General features: G+C 48.2%; 1 protein-coding gene across 1 annotated transcript in view; it reads right to left on the bottom strand.

Annotated features, from left to right (window-relative positions):
* The window catches only part of TG (thyroglobulin), a 237536-nt gene extending 219123 nt beyond the window's left edge, over positions 1-18413 (bottom strand). The window contains exons 1-8 of the mRNA XM_010834775.1: positions 18311-18413; positions 17268-17376; positions 16740-16837; positions 15171-15374; positions 14371-14530; positions 5480-5586; positions 4879-5022; positions 4510-4695 (exon numbers count right to left, since the gene is read on the bottom strand). Coding sequence (XP_010833077.1) covers positions 4510-4695; positions 4879-5022; positions 5480-5586; positions 14371-14530; positions 15171-15374; positions 16740-16837; positions 17268-17376; positions 18311-18377 — 1075 coding nt within the window. The 5' untranslated portion in view covers positions 18378-18413. The remainder of the gene's footprint in view (positions 1-4509; positions 4696-4878; positions 5023-5479; positions 5587-14370; positions 14531-15170; positions 15375-16739; positions 16838-17267; positions 17377-18310) is intronic.
* Between the last annotated feature and the right edge of the window lie 5563 nt (positions 18414-23976).

Genomic DNA, 23976 nt, shown 5'->3' with positions numbered 1-23976 from the left:
GAAATGGCAACCCACTCCAGTGTTCTTGCCTGGAGAACCCCAGGGACGGGGGAGCCTGATGGGCTGCCATCTATGGGGTCGCACAGAGTCGGACAGTCGGACACAACTGAGCGACTTAGCAGCAGCAGCAGCAGCAATCAACTCCATGCATGGTCAGGTCATTCTGTCTGAATATCCCAAGTCAACGGTCATCATATTCAGAAAAAAGTTTTTAAATTCAAACTCTGATCATCTCAGTCACATAGGTAGAAGGGAGAAAACTCCATTTTTCTCCATAAAACCATAAATCTTAGCTGTTCTTTTCAACTCACCCCACCCTCAACTTTTCAAAATAATTCATTCCCCTCAGTTCAGACGGGTGCCAAAAAGAAAGTCAGCCAATTTCACTCTGTAACCAGGCAACAGAGTAAGATCTGGAACATGCGGTCAGAGAGAGTGAGAGAGACTGGCAACGTCTGAACATATAACACATCCGTCCACAAGGCCAGGGCTTCCTCTAATGGGTATTACAGGAAGGCAGGGAAGAAAGCAAGCTCACGTCTCTGCTTTCTCTCTCTCCAAATTAAGAGCATACCCTGCCCATTCATTTGTATGTAGTGTTACCAAGGCAAAGAAAAAGATCAGATATTGGTTTCCTGTGGCACATGTTTCCATGGTAATGAGACTGATACATCAGATGGAAAAAGTAGAATATATATATATGATCTATGCGTTTGCAAGTACTTTTGGTTTTAACGTGGAAGACCATAGTTCTTCATTTTCACCTGGAATTAGGGAACAGTGTTCTCTGGGTTCTAACAGAACCAGAGTGTAATTGTAAAGGCTACCTTCAAGGCAGAGGTTCACAATGTTCTTTTTCTACATCTTCACACTTAGCCAAAAGCATGGTACCCAACACAGTGCTGAAAACTCAAAATGTTAAGTTGGAGAAATCAAATGGTTTCCTAGGAAGTCACTGAAATAATGTTAACACATGTCTGAAAAGACTGTCCTCCTCCTTCACTGTCTCACATCTTGCTGAGTCCATCCAGCTCACCCCAACTGGGAGCCTGTGAGTGCTCCTAGACTCCTCCTGCTCCACCGCTAACACCCTTCAGGTCTCAGTGTAAGGAGAAACGGAGTCTGATGCAATGCCTGGCCACCTGTCTCAAGTTCACACCCTTGTCCCCAGACCACTGCTTCTGCTTCAGTATTGCTTCCTGTCCTGGGCTGAATAGTGTCTCCCTAGAATTCACATCCCTCCTGGAACTTCAGAATGTGATCTTCTGTGGATGTAGGGCCATTGTAGGTATAATTAGTTAACATGGCATCACACTAGGGTAAGGCAGCAGTCACTCAGTAGTATCCGACTCTTTTAAACCTCATGGACTTTAGCCTCCCAGGCTCATCTGTCCATGGGATTTTCCAGGCAAGAATGCTGGAGTGGGTTGCCATTCCTTCTCCAGGGGATCTTTCTGATCCAGGGATCAAACCCACGTTTCTTGAATCTCTTGCATTTCCTGCATTGGTGGGTGGATTCTTTACCACTGGCGCCACCTGGGAAGTCCATACTAAAGTGGGTTTTTAATCCTATACGACTGGTGTCATTACAAGAGGAGGAACGAGACACAGAAGCAGACAAACAAGGCAGACAGCCATGTGATGACGGAGGCAGAGTGTGGAGTTCTGCAGTCACAAGCCAAAGATTGTTGGTGTAAAAAAGAATGAAATAATGCTATTTGCAGCAACATGGATGAACTAGAGTATGGGCAACTAGAGATGGCCTTATTGAGTGAAGTAAGTCAGACAGAGGAGGACAAATATCATATATTGTTTATAGGTGAAATCTAAAAATGGGTACAAATGAACTTACCTACAAAGCAGAAATAAAAAGAGTTACAGATGTAGAAAACAAATTTGAGGTTACTAGAGGGCAGGAGGTGCTACAGAAGGATAAATTGTGAGACTGAGATGGATATACACACGCTGCTGGTCGACTATAGCCACCAGGCTCCTCTGTCCATAGGACTCCCCAGGCAGGAATAATGGAATAGGTTGTGATTTCCTCCTCCTCCAGGGGATCTTCCCAACCCAGGGATCGTACTTGGCTCTCCTGCTTTGCAGGTGGATTCTTAACTGACTTAGCCACTAGGGAAGCCCGACATATACACACTGCTGCTGCTGCCACTGCTAAGTCGCTTCAGTCGTGTCCGACTCTGCACGACCCTATAGACGGCAGCCCACCAGGCTCCCGTGTCCTTGGGATTCTCCAGGCAAGAACACTGAAGTGGGTTGCCATTTCCTTCTCCAATGCATGAAAGTGAAAAGTGAAAGTGAAATTGCTCAGTAGTGTCTGACCCTCAGCGACCCCATGGACTGCAGCCTTCTAGGCTCCTCCGTCCATGGGATTTTCCAGGCAAGAGTACTGGAGGGGGGTGCATATACACACTATATAAAATGGATAACTAATAAAGGCCTACTGTATAGCACAGGGAACTGTATTCAATTCTCTATAGTGGCCAAATGGGAAAATAATCTAAAAAAGAGAAGATATATGCATAAATGATTCACTCTTCTGTACACTTGAAACTGCCACAGCATTGTAAATCGACTACACTCCAATAAAAGCTCTTTAAAAAAGAAAGTAAAACAAGTACGTTTCTGGCTAAAAAACAGAAACAAAAAAAATTGTTGGTGACTATCACAACCAGGAAAAAACAAGGATTTTCTCCTGAAGCCTTCGGAGCGAGCACTGCCTTGCTGACACATTGATTTTAGATATCCAGCCTTTAGAACTGCGCAAGAATACATTTCTGCTGTTCTAAGCCATTCCGTGGGTGGTCATTTGCTACAGTCGCCCCAGGAAAGTAATACAGGCCACTCGTCTCTCTTTAGGACACCTCAATGACCTTTAGATGCCTACTGCCTGCAGCCTGATGCTCCTGTTCAATCTCTCCTCCAAAATGCCTGGGCTGCCTTTCCACACCACCCACACAGGGCACTCTCCAGCTTCAAAGCCCTCAACAGCTTCTCTGAAAGCTGGAGGAGGAAGCCCCTAATGCTCTGCTTGATATGAAAGGCCTCATGACCCGTGCCTTTCAGAGTCCCCCACCCAAAACAGGAGCTTCCCAGGTGGCTTGGTGGTAAAGAATCTGCCTTCCAATGCAGGAGAATTAGGTTTGATCCTGGGCTGGAAAGATCCCCTGGGAGAGGTAATGGCAACTCACTCCAGTATTCTTGTTTGGGAAATCCCATGGACAGAGGAACCTGGTGGGCTATAGTCCATGGGATCGCAAGAGTCAGACACAACTGAGCTCACATGCACACACACACACACACACACACCCAAACATGCTCCAGCAAGTTTTTTGTCTCTCTCCTTCTCGCAGACTCCATGTTCCTTAGCACATGTGAAAGTCACTCAGTCGTGTCCCTTAGCACACCAACGCCTATCACAGATCCTCCTCAACTAGGATGGAATGACCTCCTGATAAATTCATCATAAGTTGAAAATATCATTAAGTCAAAAACGCATTGAATTCCTATCACCATAGTTTAGCCCCGCCTACATTAAACATGCTCAGAACACTTCTATTAGCATACAGCTGGGTAAGATCATCTGAACACCAAGCCCATTTTGTAATAAAGTTTCAAATATCTCATAATTTGTGTGTGTGTGGGGGGGCGGACCACACCATGCAACTTGCAAGATCTTAGCTCCCCAAGCAGGGATTGAACCTGGGCCCCAGCAGTGTGCCAAATCCTAACCACTGGACTGTCAGGGAATTATTGAATAACTGTACTGGAAGGGAAAAATGGAGTAGCTGTTTGGGTACAGAATTGTCGTAAGTGTATGGGGCACAATCATGTGGCTGACTGGGACCTGTGGCTCACTGCCACTGGTTAGCATCATGAGACAGTTCCATGCCACATATCCCTAGGCCAGGAAATGTTCAAGATTCAAAGCACTATTTCCACTGAACATGTATCATTTTTGCACTGTCATGAAGTCTAAAAATTGTAAGTCCAGCCACTGTTAAGTCAGGACCCATCCATATTTATGTCCCTATAATTTCGCTTCCCCAGCCCTGACTCTAGTGAACACCTCTCTTTATTTTCGTCCTTCAGGAAGCGTCTTTAGTTTAGAAGAAGCTCCTCAAGCGTCACCTCTGCCATGAAGCCCTCCGGGTGTCTCCTCGCCAAACAGGCATAGATAGAATTGACCTCTGCTGCCCTGTGCTATGGAGCTGTCAGCACACGCTTTTCTCACGGCACTGTACACTTAATTCTCTCCTCTCCTACTATTCTCTGAGCTCCCTGAGGGAGCAAGCATGTCTGATACGGGACGAGAAACATAATGGAAATTAATAATGACAGACGGGTTTCCATCCTGTTGAACTTGAAGGGTCTGTGCGGCACCCCCTGGGAGGCAATGGAATGAATGTGATCTGGAAAGGTCAGTCTGGAGAGACAGATACAGTAACACGACCTGACGAGAACAAGGCGGGGAGGCTTGGAGAGGACACCCACCACAGGATGGAGGCTCCCCTCGCTGCTGCGTCCCTGGGATCTCCTGTCCCCGGCTGTCCACGCACCAGCATGGCCCTCCCTGCTGGCACTGTGCCGCCTGGTACTCCCCGTCCAGGTGGCAGCTCGGTACGTAGGGGTGACGGAAGCTGGTGGCTGCAAACCGCTCCACTTCACATTTTGTGGGGCCTACGAGAGATCCAGGCAGGAAAGGCAGGGCGGTTAGTGTGTTTACAGCACGCGTTCTGCATGCTGGTAGAGTCGATTCAATCCCCACGCCCGCTCTGGTAGGACAGACACGGAGGCTGCAGGACATGAAAGCTGAGGGGTTTCCTCCTAGCGGAAGCACATCTGCCTCCAGCTTGTACTCACATCGGAATCTGCCGGAGATGACTAGCTGCACTGCTAGGAACCGTCTCTGTAATATCCGGTACAGAGTGGTCTCAGCGAAGGTGGAAGCAAGGTCCAGGCCGGCAAAAATAGTGTCGTAAATTTCATCGAGTAACAGCTCCAAACCTGAGCCAAGAAAGCAAGCATTTGGAAGGGATGGGTTCATTCAGAAAGGAGGCCCTGACCTCACCACCATGTAAACAGATATAAAGAGGCTAGAGCCCCCAACGGGCATCATTGTGCTTTGGGCCTGAACAAGGCTTTAATGGTTTCCAAAGTCAGGGTGGCTCTGTGTGGTTGCACAGGTTGTTTACAGCACAAGGGATCACAGCTGAGAGAGTGAGAGAAGGAAATCCAGCCCGGGTGCCACTTGCCAAGCTTGGAGCTACATCTGCTCAGAGAGGGGGTTGATGGGGGGTATCTCTTCCCAGCAAAGGCACCACGTGGATGAGCAGCAGCTGCACTCAAAGTACCTCCCTTGAAGGTCTGTGAAGGCCGTGCCCTCCTGCATACCCAGGACAGCCCATCCGCTGTTTCTGCTTTACAGGGAGTGACAGTTAGGCTCTCAGGGGGGTGTGCTTACCTGTCTCAGCCAGTTCCCGCCCTTGGCTATCCGCACAGTAACAATACCCAGACACCTCTGGAAACCTGCTCCGGAAGGAACTAAAGGTCACAAATGCATCTGGGAACCTGCAAGACAATGGCATTCGTGGTCACCGCCTCACACAAGGCAAGTCATCACAAGCTCTCCCAGCAGAAATAAATTAACGTGGCCTCATCTCATCTGAGGAGGAGACTGTTAGACAGCATCACTGACTCAATGGACTTGAATCTGAGCAAGCTCCAGGAGAAAATAGAGGACAGAGGAGCCTGGCGTGCTGCAGTCCATGGCATCACAGAGAGTCAGGCATGACTTAGTAACTGAATAACAACAGCAACCATCTTATCTGGGAACAAGAACTGTCTGCTTCTTTGTTTCATGCCGTTTGCTCCATTATTCCTGTAGTCAACGTATTTTTTTCTAAATTGGTTTTCCCTGGCCAGAGCTAGGCTGGACCTGTGAAAATGAAGCTGTCCTTGACTGTCACCTACCAATTAGTGTTTTTCTCACTCGTGGGCTTTGACCAATTTATGCCCAAGTGTGTGTCTCATAGGATCAGGCAGAAAACAGTCAATCAGCATTGCATTAACGAGTTCCTTTACTAGAATAGAACTCTCGAGACCAAGGGCCAAGTGTGCTTTACAAACATATGGTACACATTGCAGATGATCTCATTCGGGGAGATCACATGACTTCAGAGCCCTTTACGACTTCTCAAGAGCTGGCAAAGAAGCCAGGCTCCACCACAGGAAATTCTTATGTAGGATATTTCCCAGTCCCATAGTCGAAGAAAACACCAAATCACTGTGACATCACTAACAAGGGCTATACTTCATTTCCATAAGTTGAGGGAAAAGATGCCTAAATCACGCCTGGCCCGACAATTGCTACATGGAGCTAATTGGCTGGGCTACCCACCCTAGAAGTAATAGGAAGCTCAGGTGATAAAAAGTTATACCCACGTGCAATGACATAGCAGCCAGAGAGGAGCTGCTCATCTCTATGTAACACGGAGAAATTAGTTTTTAATGCTCCATATGGCAAGTCTATATGGAGAAGGAAATGGCAGCCCACTCCAGTAGTCTTGCCTGGAGAATCCCATGGACAAAGGAGCCTGGCGGGCTACAGTCCATGGTGTCGCAAAGAGTCGGACACAACTGAGTGACTGACACACACATAACAACTCTATGAAACCAAGCAGAGTATGTTTCCACCTGTATCTGGAAATATATTCCCAACCAATAAATTAGAAGAAGTATAACAGCAGCCCTCTGCACAGAAAGATCTATTGCTGTGTGATATATTCGAGCAAAGCGTTGAAGACAACCTTCACGTCCAAAGCTATGAAAATTGAAAGTGAATTATGGTAAATCCCCTAAATGAATGCATGCATAACATTATGTAAAAAGCGTAGACTACAAAATGGCATGTGCATACACTACAATTGTTCCTATGCAAATGAACCAGAATCAGAAGGGAATATATTTCTAGGAACTTCTCAGAACCTCAACACAGAGTGCACATGTCGTAGTTAATCTGAAAGGAAATGAATACACAAAACAAAACCTATGTACACACGGATTATAGAATTACGGATTTTTTCCAGATTGTTGGTCTGTGATTGTGCGTACATGGGTTAAATTAAAAAGAACGTTACAGTCAGTGAGTTGCATGAGTATGAGTGTTCGTCGCACAGTCGTGTCCAACTATTCAAGACCCCATGGACTGGAGCCCGCCACACTCCTCTGTCCATGCGATTTCCGAGGCAAAAATACTGGAGTGGGTTGCCATTTCCTGCTCTAGTAAGTTGCATAATAGAAGCTAAAGACATACGTGGCCCAATTGCTCACACTGACTGGAGGAATATGACAGAAGTTCATTCATTGGAACCTGGGATAAATTCAATTATAAACGTGTTAAAACAGTACGATAATCACTTCCCTTTATTAAGCATTACTTTGAAAAAACAATCCGCAAAATGTTTAATAGACATTGACTCATTTAATCCACTTAACTGTCCTAAAAGCAAGGTGGTATTTTTGTGTGTGCCCATTTTAGAGGTTAAAGAAGTGAGGTATGTTGGCCACCATCTAAAGTAGTGGTGGGAGTTGGAGTTCAAATCCAGGCTGTCACCACCAAGTGACTCTGTTAGTGGGGTTACTCAGTGTGCGGCGGCTCCCTGCTCCTGCCCCATCTCCCGAGAAGCAGTCCTCCACTCTGACACTCTTCCCTCTGCTGGATCCTGGGTTTTCCTGGCATCTAACAGATAGGGACGGGGCTCCTGGCTGGCCTGAAGTTCTGCAGGCCATCCCAGCATGAGGCACAGGAAGTTTAAACCACATTCCACCAATTCAACCCAAAGACCCACCTTGACCTTCAACTAAAGGAAAAGGGTGCTTCCCTTTTGTTGAATGAAAAGCAACATCTCAGGATGATGATCAAAGAGTCCTCAAGAAGGAAAACTATAGTGGAGGGTGAAATGATGGTGTTTCTGCATTTATGCTCAGGTTGTGGCCAACACAGAGTTAAAGAAATCACAAATAAGCCTACGTGAAATATAATGTCAGTCCCAACCAGGCGTCTGGTCTTGCCCACCTGCGCTGCAGGATTCACGCCCTTGGACTCAGTCAGACACTTATTCAGTCAGACACTTCCACCTCTCTCATGGTGGCTGGTCCCTCCAGATATCCAGCCTTTGATGAAGACCAGCAGATCCCCCCTCAAAATCAAGAGCTGTGATGACTCCCACAATGCCCGGTACACTGCAGACCCCTCTGCAGACACTGCAGAGGGTCCAGTGAGCGTAACAGGCAATGATGAGTCCATGAGGGTTCCTGTACACGGTCGCTCTCCTGTTCAGGTAACCAGTCCCCTTTACTGCGTATTAAGGTGCATCGGCTCCTTCTCACTGGGTCATCTGTGTATCAGGAGTTGCCAGTGCATCTGAAGAAGTTTGGATGAGCTCTGTCACTAAGGACAAGTGCTGATAAAGAGACCAGTTGACTGAGTCTTACCTCGGATCACTGAGGCGTGATCATGGCACCAGCTCTTAACCAGGGTTACTTAACCAGAACGTACTTCCTTAGCCAGTGGTTAGGCAAGGGCCTTGTGAAAGATGGGGAAAGGGGGATAAGGACCAGTAAAGCTTACTCCCCACCATGACATGGTTTTTTCTCTAAATTCACCAGCCAAATGGGTGTAGTTAGCAGCTGCTCTTTTCAAGAGGCAAAAGGATCTGCTTCAAATGGGCAAATGCTGTGGTCAAGTTCAAGCGTAAATCATCACCCACCATATCAAGAACCCACAACAAACATGTTGGCAAGTGAGACTTCCGGGCTCCCTGTGGCCCCATGGAAGTGGGTCAGCTGCCTTACACCACTTCTGCATGTGAATTTCCCAAAGAAATCTCTTCAGATTTGTTGAGGTCCTTTAATGGACCGGAACCTGGTGGTCTGGAGTCGACCGATAAAAAAGTAAAGGAGAAAGAAAGAGGCTGATATTCCTTGGTTTATGCAGAAAACCAATAAAGCCCCTGCACGGGGCTTGCTCTGTTCATGGAGGCCTCAGGCGCCCTCTCGATGGGGTGAAGGTGCAGAGCGCCTTCTCAAGAGGGTCTTAGAAGCCAGGGCAAGAAAGTGAACTCAGAGAGCCTCTGTGCTCCAGGAAATCAGCCTGAAAAAGAGAGAGGGAGAGAGAGAGAGAGAGAGAGAGAGAGAGAGAGGGACCAGAGTTCTGATGGAGCAAAGGTGTTTTATTCAACATTGTGTGAGTATTTATACTGTCTTAAAAGGCAGCTATTTTCAGCAGAGATAAAATAAAAACTTACAAGTTATCAAGGAAACCTGAGGTCATCCATATGAAAGAGAGTTGTAAATAATCACTTTTACCATGTAGTTGATAAAAAGGAAGAGGGTACTTATCACCTTATAGAAAAACTAACAAAGGAAATGCCTGGATTCCTCAGCCCCCAGGAGAGGCTTGCCTCTCTTCTTAATTCCTGAGTATTCAGGAATTAATAAGGAACAGAGAATTCCCGACAGATCCAAAACAGCACACAGGAAACCTCCTGTTAAATGCTTCCTGACACAGATTCAATATTCCAAAAGCAAATTTGTGACTTTTCCTTTCCAGACTCTTCCTCTTCTGCCAACCAGAAACCAGACCTTGGAGTCATCCTTGACTTTTTCTCTCCCTCACCCTTCCTATCTGTTCCTTCCCCAAGTTCCATGAATCCCACCAAGTCAATATTTCTCCATCAATCCCACTCCATCCCACCATTACCCTCTCCATCACCTGCTGTGGTTCAAATTGACAGCCCCTCTCACCTAGTGGCCTCCAAACTTACAGGGTCATCCCTAGGTACCCACTGCTCTTCCTTAACTGCAATCCATTCTTTTTAAAATCCAGCTCTGATGGTTCATGAGATATCTCCAACCCTCACCCAGTTTTAAAATTCTTGATGAAATATTCAGGACACACTTAAACTGAAAAATTACTCCTTGCTTATCTGAAATTCAAGTATCACTGGCCATCTGGCATTTTTTTCACCTGACAACCATCCAGGATACTATGTCTATACTTTCCACATAGCCTCTGGGGCTCCTGACACTTTGCCCACTGGAGAGGCTGGGGCTGGCACTGCCCAGGTCTGCTTATCAGAAAATTCCTGAGCATGGCTGGGCTTCCAGTAACCAACTACCTGACCCTTCCCATGACCTTCTTAAATCAGAATTCACTCAGAGACATGCTTGCTTACATAAAAGAAAAGCTCCCATTTCATGGGTAAGTTTTTTGGTTCTTTAACAATAGATGCTTAGTCCTGAACTTTTGCCTTTAATTTGACTGCCCTCTGGTGGACAAAGCTGTGAATTGCGCCTCAAGCAGGCACCTGCAAGTTCTTTGAGAATTGTCGAACACGACTTCACTTTCACTTTCACTTTTCATTTTCATGCATCGGAGAAGGAAATGGCAACCCACTCCAGTGTTCTTGCCTGGAGAATCCCAGGGACGGGGGAGCCTGGTGGGCTGCCATCTATGGGGTCGCACAGAGCCAGACACGACTGAAGCGACTTAGCCCCATCAGCAGCAGCAGCATACGCAATATGCCAGCAAGTTTGGAAAACTCAGCAATGGCCACAGGACTGGAAAAGGTCAGTTTTCATTCCAATACCAAAGAAAGGCAATGCCAAAGAATGTCCAAACTACTGCACAATTGCATTCATCTCTCCAAGCCAGGCTTCAACATTTCATGAACCGAGAAATTCGATATTCAAGCTGGATTTAGAAAAGTGACAGGAACAAGAGAGCAAATTGCCAACATCTGTTGGATCATTGAAAAAGCAAGAGAGTTCCAGAAAAAATGTCTACTTCCACTTCATTGACTACACCAAAGCCTTTGACTGTGTGGATCAATCACAACAAACTGTGGGAAATTCTTAAAGAGATGGGAATACCAGACCACCTTATCTGCCTCCTGAGAAATCTGTATGCAGGTCAGGAAGCAACAGAACTGGACATGAAACAATGAACTGGTTCCAAATTGGGAAAGGAGTACATCAAGGCTGTATATTGTCACCCTGCTTATTTAACTTATATGCAGAGTTCATCATGCAAAATGCCGGGCTGGATGAAGGGCAAGCTGGAATCAAGATTGCCAGGAGAAATATCAATAACCTCAGATATGCAGATGACACCACCCTTACGGCAGAAAGCAAAGAACTAAAGAGCCTCTTGATGAAAGTGAAAGAGGAGAGTGAAAGGCTGGCTTAAAACTCAACATTCCAAAAACTAAGATCATGGCATCCGGTCCCATCACTTCATGGCAAATAGATGGGGAAACAATGGAAACAATGTCAGACTTTATTTTCTTGGGCTCCAAAATCACTGCCGATGGTAATTGCAGCCATCAAATTAAAAGATGCTTGCTCCTTGGAAGGAAAGTTATGACCAACCTAGATAGCATATTAAAAAGCAGAAACATTATTTTGCCGACAAAGTTCCCCATAATCAAGGCTATGGTTATTCCAGTGGTCATGTATGGATGTGAGAGTTGGACTATAAAGAAAGCAGAGAACCGAAGAATTGATGCTTTTTAACTGTGGTGTTGGAGAAGACTCTTGAGAGTCCCTTGGACTGCAAGGAGAGCCAACCAGTCAATCCTCAAGGAAATCAGTCCTGAATATTCATTGGAAGGACTGATGCTGAAGCTGAAACTCCAATACTTTGGCCACCTGATGCGAAGAACTGACTCACTAGAAAAGACAACCTGATGCTGGGAGGGAAGCGGGAGGGAGGAGAAGGGGACGACAGAGGATGAGATGGCTGGATGGCATCACCTCCTTGATGGACATTTGAGTTTGAGCAAGCTCCAGGAGTTGGTGATGGATAGGGAAGCCTGGCGTGCTGCAGTCCATGGGGTCACACACAAGAGTCAGACACGACAGAGCGACTGAACTGAACTGAAAAGGAGCCAGACAGGTCTATAAGCCACAGATTGTGCTTCCTAGGGTGGGTTCCTTAATTTCTGTTCTTCAGATTCCCCACTGTGTGCTAGAGACCATCATTTTCCAGTTATTTTTATAAATATTGAAGTAGATGAAAGGATCTCAAATTCCACTGTATACTGTGAGTATCCAACTGAACTTGGACTGAGCACACATCAGTTTGCATTGCTCAGCATCAGTAAATCAGGATGTTTGGAGATTCCAATATGCACACGGGCAGGCCATTTTCTAGGCCTGAGGTGGGTAGGAGACTGTAACCTACATTTGCAAAAGCTGGTGATGGATTCCCTACAAATGATAATAATTTACAATTTTCTCAGTGGTTTCATAGGCAAGGGCTCAGCAGATCTTCACATGACTGATGAGCTGGTATTGTCCTTACAGATGGGAACACTGAGATTCAGAAATAAGTGACCCGGTCACTTTGCCAGCAGTGGCAGAGTCAGAACAAGGATCACAGGGCAAACGCCATGGGGTCAGACAGGTAATGCCAACAGTTGGAGCAGGAGGAGTGTGGCGCATACAAGAAGAGGCCCACAGCGCGGGGTGGGGTGGGTTGCACTTGGTCCAAAAAGAATCAGCTTCTTGGTGCCCTGGGACAATGCATGCAGTCCCCAACCTTGTTCTTTAGAATCAAGAACTCAGAATTTTGTGTCTTGGGCTGAACATACAATATTGCTATGTTGGACTATTTTTACCTGCACAAACTGAAATTTCACAGGATTCAATTTAAAATTTCTCAGTTTTGAAAATAGCATGCAGCTCGAATGAGGCTTGTCTCTGGGACAGTACCTGGTCACAGGCTTCCAATCCATGACCCCTCTGGGCACAGCCCATGGGAATTCCCTCTCATAGGAAGGAAACTAGTGGTTTTGAAAGCCAGACACATAAAGCCTCAGGTTCTCTAAGAGAATTCCTACCAGTATTTACAAATTAATATTATTATTTATTTTCCTTCACAGTGTTTTGATTATATCTGAAGTCTGTGCAAGCCCTGTGTATTGATAAAGTCACCATCGTAAATAACCGGAAGCCATCCAGTTATTTGGGCCAAGAGCTATAAAAAAAAATAGCATTTTTATATTTGTTATATAAATCTTTAAGCTTAAATAAGCTTAATAGGTGCACACATACATGCCATTTATAAGAATGCATCAATGCGGTCCACATTTTTCCTTTTCTGGGGATTCTCCTCTCCTGACTCCTCCTCCTCCACAGCAACCTGACCCTCAAGGTGGCTGAGGGAACCACCCAGTATGTGTTCATTCATGTAATTCTCTGTCCTCACCGAATCCGATACAGACACAAGCACCATCATATAATCATATACATGCACTTAGATTAGGACCTGTTTGCTTGTCTGTGTTCTAAAAACTAAATCCTCTTATATTATGTGCACCTTGTATCTTACATGATATTATCATAATGTGCTGCACGACCCACTCCAAATCAACAGATGCAGTCTGAGTGCATTCTATTTAAGGGCTGCGGAAATATTTACAGTGGCTTCCCTGATAGCTCAGTTGGTAAAGAATCCACCTGCAATGCAGGAGACTCCAATTCGATTCCTGGGTTAGGAAGACCCCTTGCCGAAGGGATAGGTTAACCCACTTCAGTATTCTTGGGCTTCCCTGGTGGCTCCGATGGTAAGGAATCTGCCTGCAATGCCAGAGACTTGGGTTCAATCTCTGCATTGGGAAGATTCCCTGCAGAAGGGCATGGCAACCCACTCCAGTATTCTTGCCTGGAGAGTCCCCATGGACAGAAGAGCCTGGCGGGCTGCAGTCTATGGCGTCGCAAAGAGTCGGACACGACTGAGTGACTAAACACAGCACAGCATGCTTTTATCCAGACACCCACCTGGGGTTGTCAATCACTCTGTTCCCAGTTTTTGGCCTCAATTAAAAAAAAAAAAAAACGATGCAGTGGACATTCTGCTGCTGCTGCTAAGTCACTTCAGTTGTGTCTGACTCTGTGCGACCCCATAGACGGCAGCCCACCAGGCTCCACCGTCCCTGGGATTCTCCAGGCAAGAACACTGGAGTGGGTTGCCATTTCCTTCTCCAATGCATGGAGATTCTAGTACATCCTAATAAAGAATCTTCATATTCTGGTGTTTTCATCTCTGTAGGCTGGCTGGGCCAGAGGGCTCGTGTATTTTAGTTGAATAGCTATTGCCAGCTTGTTTTGTGGGAGACGCCGTGGGCCTTCAGTGTCCGTCACGGGAAAGTGAACAGGAGGCCTCTCTCAGGTCGCATGGGCTGAGTGTGTCACACACACCCTTGCCAGCGCCCAGCCCTGCAGACAGCAGGAGCCTGGGCGGGAGACCAGAAGGCGTGGGCCGTGCTGGGCACACCCGGGGGCCCTTACCTGCTGTAGCTGTGGACCAGGTCGAAAATCATCATGTCTGTGGTGTTGACGAACTTGCACTGCACCGGCCTGAAGGCCCCATCTGGGGAACACTGGGGTGGCGACCTGTCGCCCACGCCATGGAGGAGACGGCGGTTTCTTATCTCACAGCTCCTTGGACCTAAACGTTTCCAAGGAAACAATTTAAATCTATTTACTTTTGATTAATCTTTATTGGCTTATAGTTGCTTTACAATGTTGTGCTGTTTCCTGCTGCACAGCGAAGTGAATCGGCTCTATATTTACATATGTCCCCTCCTTGTTGGATTTCCTTCCCACGTAGGTCACCGCAGAGCATTGAGCAGAGCTGACTGTCCTACACGTAGATGCTCATTCGTCATCTATTTTATACATAATATCAAGAGTGTATGGGTGTCAGTTCCAATCTCCCAATCCATCCCACCACCCCCGTCTTTTCCCCCTTGGTGTCCATAGGTTTAGGAAACAATTGCTAATCCTTCCATACGAGGAGGCGTATGTGCTTCTGCACATACGCTTGTGTTCCTGCTACACACACGAGAGCTTCCCGAACAGGGACGAAGGCCTGATGCTCCCGGAAATCCTACTTGTTAAGCCTGTGAATACTGTGGTCCACCGCGCAGAACTAGAAGGGAGAAAACCTTCCTAAAATGCCTTCCTTTGCGTGCTGAAGGCCAGGTCCCCTGCCTTTCCTTGGGGAGCCCTCACCCCGTTTCGGTCAGCTGTGGGAGGCTGCCCGGGGCCTCCGCCTCCCCCAGGGCCCCGATGCTGGTGGTGCTTACACCGCGCCGGCCTCCCCCGCTGGCGGGTGCCATACACCTCCATTCCTTCCGCGTCCACACACCAGCACTGCTGCCGCCGCAGATCGCACTGCACAGGCGAGTAATCCCCTGAATCCTGACACTGGGGTAGGTAGGACGTGGCTGTGCTGTTGATGTAGCTGCTGAGCAAAATCTGCTGCTTCTGCAGCTGGCAGAACGACAGACCTGCGGCGGCAAAGAGCGGTGTCAGAGGGTGAGGGCACCACGCAGGGGTCTGAGCCCGGAGGACCACGCGCTATCCCTAGGGGCGGGAAGGCAGGGTGGTCCTTCCCACCAACCAAGGAGGCTGCATGAGCTGGCAGCAGCCTCAGGGCCAGCGTTCCACCTGCCCAACTCTACATCCCAGGATTTCTTCTGACATCCGGCAGGCCGAGCTGGAAAGAGATTTCATTGTGTCCCTTCAGTCCATGGGAGACCCCAACAGCCCTGGAGCTGAAGAGGTGGGGTGTGAAGGGAGCACAGGCTGGCTGTTGATATCTTGTCTGAATACGAATTTCCCGCACAGCCTTGTGCGGGAAAGAAGACTCCCTGGGGGGAGTCTTCACCCCTCCGTGCCCGACTTGCCTTCTCTAAGGAATTAAAGTACAACTCGTGGGAAAGACCCTGATGCTGGGAAAGACTGAAGGCAAAAGGATAAAGGGATGGCAGAGCATGGTTAGATAGCATCACCGACTCGATGGACATGAATTTGAGCAAACTCCGGGAGATAGTGGAAGACAGAGGAGCCTGGCGTGCTGCAGTCTCTAGGGTTGCAAAGATTCGGACACGACTTAGCGACTGAACAACAAGCCTACTTCAGGTGCTTGAGGACTGGTGACACTGGTGATTGCTGCTCCCACTCAGGACCTACTGGGGGCCAGGTGTCTTTTGCGCAATTTAAATCCTCACGACCATCAGAGCTGACCCTACAGCAGCTCCTGTATTCATGTTACAGACAAGGAACTGGAGTTCAGTGGGAGCGGGGCACCCAACAGAGGTCACTCGGCAGGACCGTGGGAGTCAGCTTGCTCCCCAAGCCAGCGAGCTGGCCCCCAAAACCAGCGCTGCAACGGAGCTTGGCTCTTTTACAGGATAACTGGTTTGAGGCTCAATCTCACCATTTTAAGATGAGCGGCTTAAACCGACCCTTGTTTTAGCTTTACTGTGACACGCTTCTTTGACCACTCGTCATAGCAATTATTTTAACAGGAAAGTTTTTGCCTTAAGTCTCAAATCTTAGAAACATCCCAGTTGAGAAAACACTTCCTGCGCAAGAGGGTGCTTTCTGGTTTCAGAGGACTTTGAAGTCTTTTCCCTGATGCATCCTTAGCATCAGATATGGGGCCTGGCACAGGGGGACGTCAGAGGCTACTTGCTGAACACATGACTTGATTGTCCTGTTGATTTTCACAGCAGTCCCGTAGGAGGTAAGGCCTAATTCAAAGAGGATGATCCCGCAGCCCAGAGGGAGACTAGCCCTGGATGCACCCGAGCCCAGGGCTGTACCCAGGGTGTGAGCTGCCCCTCGCAGTGCCTCCCCTTCCTACTTACAGGCCACAGGCCGCCCGGGCTGCCGGCTACCAGGCACTTCCCTGCCATCAGCGTCCACACACCAGCAGGAGGCCCCATCCTTCCCGCACTGGACAGTCCTGGGGACAGGAGCCACAGTCAGGTACCCTTCTTCCTTCTCCTTCCCTCCACTCTTTAATTCATTTCAGTTAGGAAAAAGACTGGTGTGGAGCGGGACTGGTGACTCCAGTTGAAGTCAGGGAGGAGAGGGGGCATCTGAGCGTAAATCGTTGGATCATTGGAAAGTAAATCACTGCCGCCACCACCACCCCATTCACCCTTGTTAAAACAATTACAGTAAAAAGTTTTGGCAGGAAAGGAAGGGACGTCTTTGGTTCTGGCTGGAAGGAAGCATGGACTGGGGCAACAGAGGTCAGATGACTCGGTGTTGACGGGTCTGGGGAGCGCTCCAGTGACAGTGGTCACAGGTCAGTTTCAAGGAGGGGGGCGGGAACAGGAAGAAGATGGGTTTTAAGGCTCCTGGGTCCTCATGGCTGGAGGAGGCCTTACTGGAAGCTGCCGTCCTCGGCGCACTGGGGGACGTAGTCTTCTCGCTTCAGAAAAGCCCTCTCCCTCTGCAGCTCGCATGGGCGGAGAGGCTGGGCATCCACCTGGTACTCTGCACAAAGGAAGTGATGCCGCTCATGAGAGAGAATCTGCTGCCTGGATTCCAGTAACGGAGACGGGCTCGCTGAAGACACAGACGCTCTTCCGGGTTTTATTTCTACCACCATCGGCATGTATATTTCAACTCGCAGTTTTGCGGCTACTCACAAGTTTGACAACAACTCTCCTGATCCCCTGGGAGGTGATATCACCGTCTTACCCAGGTGGCCCTGAGACTTGGCCGGGAAAGTAGCCTGTTCAGGATCACACCACTGGCAAGAGAAGGATTCACAGTGGACCCTCGGACTGTGCGTTCCCCAAGACCACGGTTGGGTCAGAGAACACTGTAAAAGAGGTGCTCTTGAGTTTATCCAGGCACTCCTTGCAGACAGAGCACCTTCCTGGCCTCGATGGAGAATGCATGTAATGTGCAAGGCCTTATTAAGAAATCACAGTCACAACTGCTTCATTTCCAGAGAGGAAACAAGCTGAGACTTTATTCAAAGTCTACACTAAGTGGCTGAGCCTCAGCTATAATAGAACTCAGGTCTATTTCACACCACGGGTAGATTTGTGGTTTTCATTACCTGCTAATTCCCCACATGGACAACCTAGGACTTGAGATTGTAAAGATAATTTCAAAAACAAACAAACGAAAAAACCAGTCAATCCCAGCATTTGCTAACAGGGTGGGGTGAGGGGAACTAGAATCCAACTGGGAAGATCTAGTTTCCCATCTCCTGTCCACCGATCACTGACTCTGTGACTTCTCAGACCCTCTGTCTCTTCATCTGAAAAGGAAAGAGTGCATAACTGACCTCGGGACACTGAGGATTAAATGAGGTCACAAATGTTCCACGGCCCTGGGGCAGGTCCTGGCTAACAAGGAGTTGGCCTGAGAGGTCCCTCCCAACCCGATGCTCTGAGACCGCAGGGTCAGAACTTACCAAAGATGTTGGTGGATGCCAAGCAGACTAAGTCCAGCAGACCAAAGACCCATAGGGCCAGGGCCATCTTGGGAGCCCTTCCAGGGAGAAGGGTTAGAAGCTGCTGCCCACCTTAGGGCTCTGGCCAAGGAGCCTTTATAGCACTGCTGTGGGTACTTAGCCCCCACCCACAGGCACTCAGGGAAGCAGTGCCCACCCTGTTTTCTCTGCTGGTCACAAGGAGGTCCTCCACCTGCGTCTGTTCCCCTGGAGGACACTCATGTGGCCAGTGTGGGGTGAAAATCTTGTGGAGGCTGTAAGGGAGCAGAACCAGGGACGAGTGTGTGTGAAAGTCACTCAGTCACATCTGACTCTCTGAGACCCCATGGACTGCATCCCGCCAGGCTCCTCTGTCCATGGGATTCTCCAGGCCAGAATACTGGAGTGGGTAGCCATTCCCTTCTCCAGGGGATCTTTCCAACCCAGGGATCAAACCCAGGTCTCCCGCATTGCAGGTGGATTCTTGACCATCTGAGCCACCAAGGAAGAACTGGGGGCGTGGCTTCATAATTCATCTTCAGGGGTAAAGGCCAAAGTTAACAACTTGGTGGGCCACACGTTCAGGCCCACCGTGAAAGAAACACAATGCTCCCTCCCTCCTCATCCATGCTCCTTCCTTCCCTCCTAGCAATGTTTCTTTAGAGTCTGATAGAGAAGCAGACGCTATTTTAGGCCATGAGGATATGGCAGGGAACAAAACAGGCAGATCCATTAACACAGAATGTAGAGATTTTGATGAGATAAGCCAAACGCACGCACAGTCATATTCGTAGTCATCCCCCTTTCCCCTCTGTCCCAGGACGTCAGACAACCAAAAGGCAGCAGGAAGCCTGTCTTCCACACAAAGCCTGTACATCAGTGAGCTTTCTCCAGTGGCTTCTCCCATTAAAGGGGTGGGGGATGGAGACAGGCTCCATGGGTGTTCAGAAGGTAGGTGGGCAGGTGTGGGAGAGCACTTGGGAGTGAGGGAGATCACAATGAGCCTTAGGTTTTAGGTAAAGATGATTTGAGAAGACGTGCTGGCATTTACTGGAGAATTAGAATCCCCCAGCTTGGCCCTCTCCAGCCCCCATTGGATGCTAAGTCGCTTCGGTTGTGTCTGACTCTTTGCAACGCCATGGACTACAGCCCGCCAGGCTCTTCTGTCCTTGGGATTCTCCAGGCAAGAATCCTGGAGCAGGTTGCCATTTCCTTCTCCAGGGGATCTTCCTGATCCAGGGATAGAACCCTCGTCTCTTATGTCTCCTGCACTGGCAGGAGGGTTCTTTACCACTAGCACCACCTGGGGAGCCCACAGCCCCAATCAGACAAGCCAAGTTCTGCCCAGGCTATGGAGACGCTGTAATATTACCGTGAGCCTGGCCATGTGCAGCCCTTGCCAGCTCTCCAGGTCCAGGTGTTCTAAAGCAGATGAATTTTCTAAAATGTTGAAACCGGGACTTCCTAGGCAGTCAAGAAGTTAAGACTTGACCTTTTAATGCAGGGGGCAAGGGTTCAGTCCTTGGTTGGGGAGCTAACATCCCCCATGCCTCGTGGCCAAAAAACCAAAACATAAAACAGAAGCAACATGGTAACAAATTCAATAAAGATTTTAAAACTGGTCCACGTCAAAACAAATAAATAAAATCCTTTTAAAAAATAATGCTGAGACCATGACTGAGGTCTACCAGAAAGCCCACTCCTCATGCTTCCCCCACCCACGCATACAGGCAGAGTCTTGCACAGGCCAGCTTGTGTGCTGAGTCATTCTCACTGGCCTGGCCCCTGGGAAGAGGCACAGCAGAGTCAGTGAGGGTGAGAGCCGCCCGGGCTTCCTTCTGAGTCAAAACAGTGTACCTGGAAGGAGAGGTGCTTCTCTCCACTCCAGCAATGAAGCGATGAGCTTGGAGAGAGCCATGCCAGGCGCTGCCTCCACACCGTGAAAACCTCTTTCTCACGATGACTCAGCTCCTACCATCATCTGATGCCTCGTGAGCCAGGAGGATGCTCTACGGAAACTCAGCACCAACTCCTTGGTCTGGCCTCCGTGAGCCCGCTCCTGGCTCAGGTCTCCATCGTCTCTGCAGGCTCCTCACCTCTGGCCCTCTCACCTCTCCCTCCTGGATCCTCATACAATCACAGTGCCTTCTCGTTCATCTCCTTCATTCTTGAAGACTAGGGTCCTGTGTATAATAATCCCGATGGCTCAGCTGGTAATCTACCAGCAACGCAGGAGACACAGGAGACGTGGGTTTGATCCCTGGGTGGGGAAGATCCCATGGAGGAGGAAATGGCAACCCAATCCAGTACTCTTGCCTGGAGAATCCCATGGACAGAGGAGACCAGCAGGCTGCAGTCCACAGCGTTGCAGAGTCGGACACAACTGGGCAATTGAGCATGCATGCAACAAACACAGGGGACAAAGGGAGAATCACTGGAATCCAGGGGAGGAAATTGCTTCAAAGCAAACATCAGATGCCACGGTTTCTGGCTCTACAGAGAAGCGCTAACCAGCCATCTCTCCTGGAATCCCGCTTGCTGCCACATTGCTGGGTCCCCTGCCACGGCTTTGGACAACTACTCTCGTCTCCTACAGAACCAGTGACTCAAAGCCACAGTCCTTTCTCCCAGGTTGCCAAAGCAATAATCAAAAGTCCTGGAACTTGACTTCTGCTTCCAGAAGATGAAATGGACACATTTTTCCCCTATTCCTCTGGCTAAGTACATTTAGAGACCCTCGATATTATTTGTAACACAAACAGAAGAAGACACTAAAAGATGGATAAGAAGACAGTCATCGAGCAACCTCAGAACGAGGTTGCCTCACACATCTCATACTCGTGTTAGAGAAACTAGCAACTAGAAATGCCAAGAAGCAAAGACCCCAGAAAAGCCCCAAGAAAAGCCTTTTTGAGCCAAAGGTCCAGGAAAAGGTAGCCTGCAAGACAGAAGATGTTTAGACAATAATTGTTCTATTCTTGCAAACCTCACAGAAGAAAACAAGTAAACAAACTGTGGTTCCACCCCAACCCATGCCAACAAAAGCCAGCTAGGGAGCCTAGAATTCCATTCTTGCCAAGCTAAGGAGTCTCTCCAAGCTAGGATAGTGACTCAAGGGCCATATGAGAAGCCAGAATTTTTACCCCAGCTGGGCAGTCATGAGCCCCCTCTCCCTGTGGGGTCAGCGGAGACCACACAGGCAGCCTGAACTTCTACCTGCCCCCAACCAGAAATAATAAGGATGCCGACCCTCCCAGCTAGGGTGGCATCAACAGTGACCCGCAGGGGAGACTAAACACCCACACCCAAAGATCTCCATCAAAGTAGTCATGCTTGCACCTCAATGAGATCCTCCCAAGAGTACCAAGGGCTTGGCCTTGGACAAGCTACCTAATCTCTCCATGCTCTGATTTCTCATCTATGAAGCTGTAATGTTATTAGTGCCCAAGCTTATAGGATGATGTGATTGCTAAATACATAAATATAAGATGCATAGCAGAGGGCTTGGCCCACCGTAAGCACCCAATGTTATTTTTCTTGTAAAAATGAGAGATTTCCAGTGGTGGCAACCCAGACATTGGTCTCATCTAAGGGGCATGTCTTTCCCTTCAACATATTTTAAATCCCTTCACTTCTACTTCCTCTTTGAGTTTATGGTGGTACACTGAAGGTAGGTGTGCCTGGCAAAGCCTCGTCTGCCAGCGTGGGTGGGCGGTCATCCCCAGCCCTGTCCCGCAGTGACCACTGTCCTGGAGTTTTAAGAAAGTGAAAGTTGCTCAGTCATGTCTGACTCTTTGTGACCCCATAGGCTGTAGCCCGCCAGGCTCCTCTGTCCATGGACTTCTCCAGGCCAGAACACTGGCATGGGTAGCCTTTCCCTTCTCCAGGGATCTTCCCAACCCAGGGATCAAACCGAGGTCTCCCACATTACAGGTGGATTCTTTACCATCTGAACCACCAGGGAAGCCCAGAATTTTGAGAGTGCCCTTAAACCTTAGCCTTGTAAATATTTCTTCCTCATCTTCTTTTTTTTTAAGCTGAAGAATAATCCCAGCTTATTTTATCCACAGTTGATGACACCAGGGAACTGGTGGGACCATGTCAACTTTAAGAAAAATGCACAATGTAAGAGTTGTGAGTTTGTTTTATTCAAGAACCTTACTGAGGACTATAGGGGCTTCCCTGGTGGCTCAGATAGTAAAGAATCTGCCTGCAATGGAGGAAACCCAGGTTCAATTCTTGGGTCAGGAAAATCCCCTGGAAAAGGGAATAGCAACCCACTCCAGTATTCTTGCCTGGAGAATCCCATGGACAGAGGAGCCTGGTTCAGTCCATAGTGTTGCAAAGAGTAGCACACGACTGAGCAGCTTTCACTTACTGAGGACTGTAGCCTGGGAGATAGCCTTTGAGGATGTAGAAGCACCAGCTTCTAAGTGCTTTCTGGCTAGGGGATCCATGCATTTGGGCATGCACCTTGGTTAAAGATCACTGCTAGTCACAAAGAACAGATATCTTGAGTTAATCACTCAGTGCTCTTCAATGTATGGGAAGATGCAAGAATCTGAGTTCAGTAAAAAATCTGCCTGCGATATATATCTGTCTAAGGGGCTGTTTTCCCAAAGCACAGAGTGGCTCATCTGTTCTTCACCCTGAACTTTCTGCAGGGTGCTTTGCGGGTCACTGACCACAGTGGCTGACAACTTAATCCTTGTGGAACTGGTGGTGAACAATGCTCTTCTGCTTTGTTCACAACCAGAGCCTGACGCTCCTGAAGCACTGCTCTTCCTCACTTTTGACTCTTTGTGTTTTGAGCAATACATGTTTTATTATTTTCCATAGTAGAGGAATATAATCCTGACATTTCAATTTCCATGGTGGTTCCGCTTTTACTTTTAGGAAGGCTCAGACAATTTTCTAACACTTTGAATAGCTTCTTAAATCATTCGCTTTTCTTCTCTGGTTCATTTTGTAGTAGTATTGTTTGCTAGATTTGAGTCTTTCTCTCTTGCCCTGCTTTGCTAACTGAAAAGGCATATATTTAACAAATGTGTCTCTAGGTTTTGTCCTTTTGGGTCTCTTAGATTGGAAGAAATAAAATCAGGAACCTCTAGGACTGCCAAAGCATCAGTTATTCAGACCAATCTTGTCTGCTGCCACTTCTCCTGTCACAGTCAAGGCATTTTCCCAACCAATCAAGAAACCAGTCATGGATGCTATCTGGTTTTGCCTGGGTTCTCTTCAATAGGTTTCTTATCTGTGTGTCTTACTTAGTGTGTGTGTGTGTGTGTGTGTGTGTGTGAGAGAGAGAGAGAGCACGCAAGTGCCGTCAGTTGTGCCTGACTCTTTGCGACCCCATGGACTGTAGCCCGCCAGGCTCCTCTGTCCATGGGATTTTCCAGGCAAGAACACTGGAGAGGGTTGCCATTTCCTCCACCAGGGGATCTTCCCAACCCAGGGATCGAACCCTCGTCTCCTGCATTGCCAGGCGGGTTCTTTACCACTGAGCCACGTGGGAAGCCTGTGCCTTACTTTAAGAGGCATCATTTGATCAATTTCTCAGGCACATTCCTCAGGGCAGAAGTAGTATTTGTGCCTCCACCTCCGCATAAAGGTAGCTGCCTCACTTTGAAACTCCCAGAAATTACCTG

The sequence above is a fragment of the Bison bison genome, unplaced genomic scaffold, assembly GCF_000754665.1.
Source record: "Bison bison bison isolate TAMUID 2011002044 unplaced genomic scaffold, Bison_UMD1.0 scf7180017864036, whole genome shotgun sequence".
In the NCBI taxonomy this organism is placed as follows: domain Eukaryota; kingdom Metazoa; phylum Chordata; class Mammalia; order Artiodactyla; family Bovidae; genus Bison; species Bison bison.
Note: the sequence above shows the minus strand (reverse complement) of the source record. Positions and strands in the feature narration are given on the sequence as shown.